General features: G+C 37.8%; 1 protein-coding gene across 2 annotated transcripts in view; it reads left to right on the forward strand.

Annotated features, from left to right (window-relative positions):
- The window catches only part of Msrb3 (methionine sulfoxide reductase B3), a 124,296-nt gene extending 114,519 nt beyond the window's left edge, over positions 1 to 9,777 (forward strand). The window contains exons 6-7 of one of the 2 annotated variants that reach the window (XM_010613709.3): positions 452 to 549; positions 6,759 to 9,777. In XM_010613709.3, coding sequence (XP_010612011.1) covers positions 452 to 549; positions 6,759 to 6,923 — 263 coding nt within the window. In that variant the 3' untranslated portion in view covers positions 6,924 to 9,777. The remainder of the gene's footprint in view (positions 1 to 451; positions 550 to 6,758) is intronic. The other variant, XM_010613710.3, reaches the window with a different exon arrangement.
- Positions 9,778 to 11,340: the final 1,563 nt, after the last annotated feature.

Consider the following 11,340-nt stretch of genomic DNA (forward strand, 5'->3'; position numbering starts at 1 on the left):
AAAACATGGCTTCTGAAGGAGCTGGAATAATTTACTAGTTAATAGACCAATTGACTGTGTTTTTAAAAATGTCATTAATGGAAGATTAATAGTGCTTCAGGGTTCTGCTGCCGGATTCTGAAGACAAGAGAAAGAGTGGTTAAGAGGGAGATTTCTAAGTTTGAAGATGCTCTAAAAACTATTGGATGGTCTAAAAATTTCTCACTAAACACAAAACCCTTGTACACCCATAATATGAATGTGAGTAAATAGTTATTCTTTAAAAATTATTGTCCTTATAAAATGTATTATTCTTCAGCTTTTGATCTTTATTTTCAGGTTGGAAAAGTCAAACATGAGTCATATAGTAAGGATGTGCATTATTGGCTTAGGATGTCTTTAAAATTGTATTCTAACCTAAGGTTGTGTGTTTCTTTTCTCTGTTTTGGTTCTTGTACCTGCTCTGACCCAGGTTGGCCCTCGTTTCACGATGTGATCAGTTCTGAAGCAATTGCGTTTACAGATGACTTTTCCTATGGGATGCACAGGGTGGAAACGAGCTGCTCTCAGGTCAGTTAACCCACCTAAAATCTCAGGAGGGTGCTCACTGCACTGCAAACACTTTCAAGACTCCTAGTTTTACAAAATACAGCAACTAAGGACAAAGGACTGTTCACAAGGACAGACAAGCACAATGCAGTCTTTTCAAAGTCTGAATGATTCCTCCATCTTTAAGTGTCAGAGTTAGGTTTAGGATTAGGGTTAGGGCATATCCAATGAAATATCAATCCTTGGCTTCATCACTGTTAAACAAATGTTGGTAGGAAAAAATCTTCCTTTGACTTAATATCGCAAGTTGTGGGCAATTCTTGGGGTATCTGAAGATTTTATTTATATGGCCTTGCATAACTTACTTTTTTGATAATCTCTATGTCCCCACACTTCTATGTGTCTACTATTCAATCCTAGTACTGATGGCTATAATATAAACACAGCCAATGAAGACTCCAGAATTGGCTTCTCTTTGGGTAAATATGAGGAAGGTGGTTGTATAGGAAGCAGAAGCTTATTTAAGCTAATTGAAGGCAGAATGGGAATATGAGATAAAGTAATTCTTTTCTCTGCTTTTCCTGCTTAATAGACTCATCCTTATTTCCAAGGATTTTCTAATTATCTTTGTCAACATGTCTCTAAACAAATTAATGCTGGCTCTGAGGGAGGAAATGAACACATTTTTGAGGAAGAGTCAAGAATACTTTTTTTTTCCTTTGGTACTGGGAATCAAACTTGGGTCCTTGCTCTTGTGAGGCAGGTGGTGGCACCACTGAGCTACATCCCCAGCCCAAGAATACTTAATTAAGAACCTTAAATTGTGGGGCATTTTGTGCTTGAATGCAGAAATGGAGCTGTAACTTACATGGACCCAGAATAAGAACAACTACATATTCTCTGATAGGCAGTCCTGATTTCCAGTCTGCTTTAAATAACTACTAATGTACAGTTTGAGAATTGTGGCATTGACATTCATTAATACTAGAGTATTTTGTCTGGTGATGTCTGTTGCATGGATCAGAAGTAAAGGAGGCATCACCAGGTAGCAAAGTGATTGTCACAGGTACCTTCCTCAGGATTCCGCTATTTGCCCTTTATCTATTTTTCTTTAGCTGCCTCAATAGGTACACGATTTTAGGGAGTGGGTGGTATATTTACTACCAAGTACAGAAGGAGATTGGACTGAACCTTACCAGGTGGTGAATTTCTGTTTTCAGTTTGTGTGTTTGTTTTTTTAAACAAGGCTGGCAAGTTTACTGTCTTCTAAATATGAGGACCACCCTCTCCTTGGAAAAGCATGTTTTATCTAAATTACATTTTCAGATCACTCTTGTTCCTCAGAAGTGAGACTCTGAGTATGATAATGGCATTTTGTGATGCTGTTTCATCCTCTGAGACTCTAATTGACTGAACTAAGGGGAGCCTGCATAACAGCATTTTTGAAGCTCCCTGGGTTAGTGCTTCCAGTAACCTTGTATGGTAGGTATTTTTATTCTCCCTGGTTTTACAGTTGAGAAAGCTGAGGCACAAAGAAGGCAAATAAATTTGGGTAGTAACATTTATTGACAAAGCTAAGATTAGTTCATTCCTGTTTCCATTTTGCTAAGGAGTTTTGCAAAAGATTTGTTCTGTAAGAAACCTAGCTCACTGCTTGATCACTAACAGAAAACCAGCAAGGGTGGTAGAGATTCTTCACTATTTTCATTATGATTGCCATGTGCATTTAGGTTACTCTTCTCATGCTGAGTTGTGTTACGATCATATTTGTTTTCTTTTGCTGTTCTACCTACAGAATTGAAAAATTGTATTCCAATTCTTTCTTCCAAAAAGGATCTTTATCATCAATTTACCTACTGTTGTGGGCACATGTCTAAACCCTGGCCTGGAATTTCTATTAATTTTCAATTTCAAAGTTTTCCTTAATTTTATTTGTATTTTCACCTGTCATAAAATGCATTGATTTTATGCTAGTTTCATTGACTACTGTGAATAACTGTTTGAGAGCATCTCCTTAATTCTCCAACTCCAACCTGCTAAGTAACACTTTGACAGGAGTTTAAGTTCAGTGCAAAGAGGTAAGATTTGTATGGTCAAAGCTGTAGTGAGCAAAATAAGTCCCTCCTGGATATACTTGGGGAATTTTTCCTTCTTAAGATCAATAGTCTACATCTGGAGTAAATGGGAGACTAATAAATCATTTGCCTTTTTGTAATAATCTTTAAGGAAAATGTCAGATCCCTGAGTTTACGCTGGTTCGGGTCTGTTTGTGACTGCTGCTGTTATTGCTTGAATCTGTGGTAGAGTCCCTTAAGTTTGTTTTAGACCATTATTAATTTATCTTAAGTCAGCCAAATCAACAGAAAGGTAAATATCCAACAAAGCAGTTTTTGGTAAAACTCCAAACCTTATTAATCTTCTGCAGATGACAACTCATATATTGCTGATGATTAAAGATACCCATGTGTTATAATAGGGTTTCAGACTCACAGCCCATCACTCTTATTTCTTGATCTTTCAGTAAAATCATAATGCTAAACTGGTGACTTCACAATCACTTCCTTAGCAAAAAATTGATGTCACAAGCACAGAGGAAAAGAGCTGTTACCTACACACAAATGTCTTCAATAACTGGGAGAAAACAGAATTCTACTGGCAAAATAAATTGTGTTTCTTCTTAAAACTATTTTCTTTCTCATCTTGTTCCATGTGCCCCAGGGTAAAAACCCCTCCTTGAAAATGCTTCATGGTGCAGATCAAACACTTAAGAGAAAATGACAATAATATACCCTAAACATCCTAAGAACAGCTAGGAGAAAACCTTCTAGGGTAGTGGGAAAATATATCAGTGCAGAAATATGTAACTGTGTTGAATGTATTATTTGTGTTTCTTTAATTGAGAATTGCAGTCAGATTTTAAGGAATTATGTTAAATTTGATGCTCAGTCACATTTTTAGGAGGTCCTTTCATTTAGTTCTCTGCAGGTTCTTGCCAACTTTTCTCAGTGAGAGCCTTTGACGATAAAGGATTACTGTAGGAATTTAAAATTTTCTTTTAAACCATGATCTTATAGTTCTTGAATGAGGATTAGAATATTCAGGTATGGTTTATACATACCTGTAAAATAAAGAACTACATAACCATTAAAAATAATTTTCAAAACACACACCAAAAATTTTATCCTGAAATAAATCATTAACAGCAGGTTTCAAAGATTTCTTCATCAGGCAACCAGTTTGTCTCAGTTACAACCAGGTGTGTGAGGGATCCCAACACATTGCCAGTTGGCTGGGGTGGGAGGCAGAGCTCACAGGCAGCTAAGGAAACAGTGCATCACTGACAACTTCCATTCATCATCCCAGCCTTGAGCCAGGCTGGAAGCTGGAAAGAATGGGCTCCATGTGCTTTCCCCCAGGGAGGAGCCTCCAGTGCTTGCACACTTGTAGGGGAAACTGGGTTATGTTAGGTTGTTATGGGAGACTGAGTGTCCCAGAGAGGAAGTACCAACGGTGCTGTGTAGTTAGTCTTCCTTCAGATAAGTGGACTTGCTGCCTGGCAAGCAATAGGTGGGCACAGATTTCATAATGAACCCCTGCCTATGTTTTTAAATATTCCACCCTTGGAAACCTAATTCTGGTGTGAATCTTTCAAAACATCTGACAAGCACCATGAAACCATCACTGTCCTTTTTGGGGGACTCACACCTTTTATGAGGACTTTTATACTAGTTCCCAACCTGTTTATTTGTTTGACAATGATTTTTGTTGCATTTTCCCAATTATAATCTTTTCCATCCCCTCCCACTGTATTTAGAATCGATGTTTTCCTTTCTTCTTAACCAGAAGACTAGGCTCAAATTAGGAAATGAAACAATTTTAGACAAACTCAGTTCAAAAGATTGAGTTACTGTAATTTGTATTTTATAAAATTTATTTGGGAAATAAAGAGCATGCAATTTACTTCTAAACGCCTCTGAGTATGTCCTTACAATACTTAATTTTTGGTGTAAATAGAACTGTTTTCTTATTATGCTCAAGAGATGATTAATAAAGGATGGCAATATTTATTTGCTCAAGTAGCTGTATTCTCACACTACACATACATGCATGCATCCCCCTACACACACACACACACACACACACACACACACATTAAGGCTCTGATGTGAAAACTTCACTTCTCAGATGTCAGTGATCAAAGTGCATGTGAGATTCATAATTGTGCACATACACCAACCACAGAGCATTTGTTTCTATTAGCCTGAACCCTGGCTGTTTCAGCAGGCAGAAATAGGTATTTTCCTGTGTCCATTGGATAAGCATATGTATTTTTACTGGGCATCTTAGCTGCTGATGCCTGAAAATTTGGCCTCAGTTGTTTCTAGAAAGGAAAAGCAATCTTAGCTGTCTATTTTGATGTTACCTAGACCTGCTTAGAATGTGGTAAAATAATGCAAGATTTGTTTTTAAGCCTGTTTCATATTTTCCAGGTAATAGATCAAATCAGTTAAGGGTTCAGTTTTATTTCTTTAATAAGCTGACACAGTATGTTGGCAGTAGAATAAGAATGCACTTTTAACATGGAAGTTTGTGCTATTTACTAATAGGGAATTCTTGAGAATTGAATTTAGCACCTTCAATGGGGAAACTGAAATGAACTCTCCTTCTGGTTCTTTCTATTGTATGAACATTTTCCCTCATTTCTGTTTCATCATGAGTATTTGGTATCTCAGCCTCAGTTCATTGTCAATTCATATTCTTGTGCTACACTTGATAAGCATTTTGTACACTGAACCAACCCAGTAAGAAGAATTACTGTATCATTTATGGGCCCTTTTTTGTCACATGTTTATTATGTAAGTCTTGATTCCTCTCTCTCCTCAAAGTGTTTTCTCCTAGATACTTCCTTCAGGTCTTCTTTCCAAAGTTACCCCAGGGAGGCCTATACCTTCAAACTTTGTCTTGTTAATATCACAACATCATATTCCTTTTGTTTTTCTTAGCATTGATTTCTACCTAGCATACTTTATAGTTCACTAACTTTCATGTGCATTGTCAGTTTCTCCCACTAGATGTAAGCTCTATCAGGCCAGGGATTATGGTTTGTATGTCTAGACTCTGAGGTGATACCTGACATGTAGCATGATGCTCCATAAATGTTGTAACAATGAATTGAAATCATTTACTCCAGCCTTTGGCTTCTTAGCTACATGAAAAAGAGTGCAGTTTTACAGCCCATTGAAATGCAGTGCACTGGTGTACCCACTCCCTCTTCCCACCCCACCCCTGCGGAGAAAGGGTAGGAGACATGGAAGTGTGACATAGGGCATCAGTCATCTCCTGGAACTTACCTGAGATGAAGGGGTTAGTGCAGGGCTTTATTCAATGCACCAACTTTTTGGAGAAACTTTCTCTGGGCTGGATTTGCTTAAACACCATCAATGCCAACAATCCTTTTTAGTCTTTTCTGAACTCTAGGCCTTTTCTCTTTCCCTAGCTTTTTGAATAGTCAGTAGCATTGATTTTAGCTAAACAGCTTATTCCTTCTCTACATGTTACAGTTCATTTGGGTAAAGAAGCCAGCATGACATTCCACTTATTGGAAGTGAGGTAAAAACAATTGTGTGGGCAAGAAACATTGCCATTTGCTACACTTGCAGCCTTGGTGACTGTGACATAAATCTACTGAGCCTTGCCATTGCTTCCCTGTGTTCTAAGAGTATCCAGTGTTTTTCTGCTGTTAAGTTTTACTGGCCGTGAAAGCAAACATCACCTCCATCATGGCCAGTATACACTGTCTTTTACAGTGGACTTCTGCATATCTGAAACCCACCCAACCAAGGCAAAAGGAATGCCAGGTGGAGGGGGGCGGGTGCAGTGAGGTAGAGATTTTATTCTGCCATGTTTCTTACAAGGAGAGATCAAAGGTCAATTCAATTCGTAAAATTACTGCAGTCGTTTTTCAGCTGGCTGAGAGACCTTATAGATCAAAAAATACAGTGGCTCTAAATGATTTCTGATATGCACAATTCTAGTGTGTTTTTATTCCCAGCATGTGGTTCGATGCCTGCCAGAAACCATCTTTCCAGCTATTGACAGGTGTATTTGAAATCATCCAGAATGCTTCCCATCATTTCTGCACAGGCTGGCCCTACATTACTGCTTACTGTGTTCTTCTCAAAGCCTGCTTTGTACACACTTCTACCTTACACGTTCTTCTTCTCTTTCAGTGTGGCGCTCATCTTGGGCATATTTTTGATGATGGACCCCGCCCAACTGGCAAAAGATACTGTATAAATTCGGCTTCCTTGTCTTTCACACCTTCAGAGAGCAGTGGCGCAGAAGGAGTCAGCGGGGTCAGCAGCTCAGCCCAGACAGACAAAGCTGAGCTGTAGAGTAATGGAGAGTGGTGGAAACAAAGTGTACTTAATGCACAGCTTATTAAAAATATCAAAATGTTTATCTTCCTAGATATATTTTTTCAAAAACTATAAGGGAAGTTTTGTGCTATGATATATTTTCTTCTTTTGCTTAAACAGAGGCTCAGCCCATCCATGTATTTTGTTATTGACTAGATCCAGAACTGTTTATAGCTTTTGCAAATGGAGATATCTCTGTGAAACTTCTTCACAGGCCCCTTATGCATGCTCTGGCATTATTTTCCTTGAGCACACACCTTCTTTTGAATTCTGTTGTTGTTTTCCTTTTAATTCAGAAGTATAATTGATCTTCGGATGTAAAAACTGAGATCTCCTGTAGGGACCAGGCGAGGGCAGGACACTGACACATGGCCTTATGGCATTGCACAAATCCACCTAAGATAAGGACCTATGTCTTAAGAGACTTTGCAGCTTTGGGATAAATTTGAGCTAAGGTGGTTTTTTCTCCCAAAAGGTGTGAATGTCTAAAATTTTTCCTTATGTTAAATTGTTGCCAGATCTGAGGTGGTGCACTGGGTGTTGTGGCAGAGATATAAACATTACCTCACAATTAGACCCTTATTTTATTTTATTTTCCATTGAAATCATTGGAATGTAAGACAACTATAAAATTTTGAGCCTGATTTTGACTGAAGTTCACAAAGAATAACACCTGCCCATTGCCTTTTTATAAGACCTTCTCTTGACGCCTAATAACAGCTGCAAATAGAAGGGCATTTGGATACATTCCTCTGCATAGAGTAAAATATTGGAGACAACACACCTCATCAAGGAACTGAAGGGGGAAAGAGAGAGAAAGAAGAGAGAGAGAGGGAGAGGGAGAAAGAAAATACCAAGGATGAAGTCTTGAGTACTAAAAAATCCAATGCTGGGCATAAAAGTTGACAGGATACTGCAAGTAACAAAACCAAAGCACAGAACTTAGAGCTTCAGGTGACCTCTAGGAAGATGTTGGGTATTAACACGGAAATAACCAGGCCCAACTTGCACACTTAATACTAATCTGCTATGTGACAAAGGACAAACCATTTAGCCTCTCTGTGCCTATTTCTGCATGTATAAACTGGGACTTATATTTGCAAAATGCATTGACACTCTCAGGGCAAACTTACCATATTGCTCTACAATTAGGATCAGTATTGTAAATTTAAACTGATCTTGTTCTAATTGCTTCAGAGGCCAAAGCCCAGGTATTTGAAGTAGAAAGAAGCAGAGGTTGACTTAGCTGATTGGTATGGAAACAGTTGGGCCAAGAGCCAGCACTTTTTCTGTTTTGTAGTAATATGGCTGGTTTTACTTTGAAAAGCTCTGTTCAGTTGCTTTACAAGTTTTAGTCTGGCAGAATGGGTGTTAACGTGAACGATAGGATTTTCAAAGGTATGAACAATGGTGATATAAGTTGATATTGTAGTATCCAGATGTGAAGGCATGGTTTGTGGTTGATACATATTGTGTTCATAATTTTGAATGCTAATCTTGAAATGCAATTTTTAAAAATACTATTTTTCTAAATTTTTGATAATTAATGAAGACATGTCTTTCCTTGTAAGACAAAAATAAGAAAGAAGGACGCTTGACAATTATGAAAGCACAATGGGAAGTGAAAATGAAAAGTTGTGACAAACCAAACTGTGAGAGTGGCCATGTCTATATGATTCATCCCTCTTCAGATACCTTGGGTACACCCGGACATCTGATAACTCTTCACTATTATCTGTGCTGTAGCTTTGCAATCCCAGAGGAATCACATTCTTACTTGTATACTCCTTCAGCTCCAGATGTTTCACCCCAGACCCTAGGGTCACTTTGAAATTTGCAGGCTTCATGCCCCTCTAGAAATAAGGTGTAAAATTTAAGACTAGACTGGCCATCAACATCCAGACTGTCTTAAAATCTGTGCCAGCTTCACAGAAGCATATACAGCACTTCTCAGCCATTCTAACTGTATATGGTGGCCTCCTTCAGAACTGGATTTGAGCCACATTGTTGGGGTAGATAAAGGAGATAAGTGAGGGGCTTCTTCTCACTCCCCAGAGATTCTGTATTGTCACTGTTCCTTCATTTTTATAGTAGAATTCAGCATTTCCCTCCAAAAATAATTAAAAAAATGTAAAAAATGCCCTCCCTTTCTAAGCTTTAGTCTGTCTGTTAAGAAAAGCCAATTATTTTCCAGCACCAACTTTAAGAAAAATGCAACATCCATCCAGTGAAAAAGAAGTGGGATATATGCATGTGGTTTAATTCCAGATTGTATTTTGGTTTAAGTGGTATCAAATTTCAGTATATTTCTGTCTTATGTTAAAGAAATACATTACTGAAATGTCAGTGGGCAATAATGTCAGCTGTCAAGCACTAGATTTATTTCTGCAGGATATGGAGTGCAATGAACTGAGTCAATATGGTAAGGTGTATGTGATCTGTGGGAATTATGCCATTTAGCATAGGAAATGCATAGTTCTTCCCTGTGCATTCCAGCATTACTGTACCTTTGGAAGACATGGAATTTTACTATTATACAAGAATGCGTCCATCTAGCCACACAGAACGGATCTGAAGAATGCAGCAATATCTATTGTAGTAAAGAACATTTCTACTATACTTTTCACTTCTTAGAAATATTTAAATTCTTAATAAAAACAATATAACAATTTGAAGATCTCTTCATTTTAATTGTGTTTGAAAAATCTTGCTTTAAAAATAAAAAAAAACAATGAAAGGGATTATCACTTAATTTGAAGGTCAAATGTTATTCTCGATTTAGATAACTTTGTAATAATTTTTCTCCAGAGTTGGAAACTTCTGAAAAATGACATGAAACTTTCATTAAGAACTCTTTTCTTATGTTTGTTGAATACAGAAATTATATAATAAAATTTTACTGTAAAATTTTTTCTCTTCAGTTCCTAAAGACTCCTGTTTTTTCTGGCACAGTTTCATGGATTATCTGTTTACCTCCTTCCCAGGCTGCTGGTTCTGTTGTTTATATAGAGAGAAACCTTTTCTTTCAGGTAGCCTTTGGAAGTTGGGTCTCTGCAAGTAGGGTCAAATTCAACTCTTTGTAGCCCAGGCCATGGGAAAAACCTCTAAGGATCTACAGGGAAGGGGGAAGGGGAAACTTGTAGAATCACCCAATTTCACCTCAGCTCAGCAAAATCTTCAGCAGCATATGTGTGTTTTTGTGCTTAAAATATAGAATTTGAGGAGGTTCTGATCACTCTCTGGGTGTGAATGCAGGAATGATACTGTGCTGCTTCCTAGGCTTCTGTTAAAGAATCTGACAGGAAACTTACACAGTGGACAAGCGTTGGTCTTTAGGGAGATATGTGCAGAGTTCTTCCTGCTCAAAGATTAATATTCATCTTTAAAATTCTCTGCAGACAGGTTTTAATATAATATTACTTGTTGAAATGTTTGCTGTTTTATTTGTTTTATGTTGTTGATTGATTTATTTGGGGGAGAAGAAGTAGGGTGGTGAGAACTTCTGATTTACAACCAACTCTTTAAGTCATATTCCTGGGACCCTAGTTCTCAGGCTGCAGCATCAGCACCACCTAGGGACTTGTCAGAAATGTAAATGTTTAGGCCTCATCCTAGACTTAATAAAAATTCTGGGCCTGTGCCTTAGCAATGTATATTTTAGAAAGCTGTTTGTGTGATCCTGGTGTTTGTTCAAGTTGGAACCACTCTCTTTAAACTCGTTGTGAGAAAACTTTAGTTAACATTAATTTTAAAAGCATTTTTATCTGACTCTCAAAAGCAGCCTGTTTTGTCATTACTAGGTTTTCTCTAGGAATGGGTCAGAAATATCTACCAAAGCTTCATGCCTTTCACCTGTTTCTAATTTGACTTGTCCACTCACCTTGTTCTGAAGGACTCATCTGTCCTCATTAAATAGCACCATCGTAATTCCTATTTGTATTTCTGTGATGAACAGGAGCTTCCCCAGTGAACCCTAACAGGGCCTCTCTAGAACCCCAAGATGTTCATGGCACGGTTCTTCCCAATAAATTGTATAATTGGAGAACAGATCTCAGTGTATGAAGTCTACATAAAAGCTTTATCTCTTCTGTTTCTTTGTACCTGCACCTTTTGTCAGTATCATCATAATTTGTTTGGGTTGTTTGTTTTTGCAGTGCTGGGGATCAGACCCAGGGCTTCCTGTACACTAGGCAAATGTTCTACCACTGAGCCACATCCCAGGCCATCATCCTGGTATTTTCACCCTTCAAGAGAGTTCTACAAAGGTGCCACATCCCAACTCTTTATTTTCTGGTCAGAGAAACGCTATTATTATACATATCTAACAACAAAATTACCTATAGGAGATTCCAGCATACAAAGAAAAAAAAAAGACAAATTTAAAAACTATCCA

This window comes from Fukomys damarensis, unplaced genomic scaffold, assembly GCF_012274545.1.
Source record: "Fukomys damarensis isolate Sample0158 unplaced genomic scaffold, DMR_v1.0_HiC HiC_scaffold_15, whole genome shotgun sequence".
Classification (NCBI taxonomy): Eukaryota; Metazoa; Chordata; class Mammalia; order Rodentia; family Bathyergidae; genus Fukomys; species Fukomys damarensis.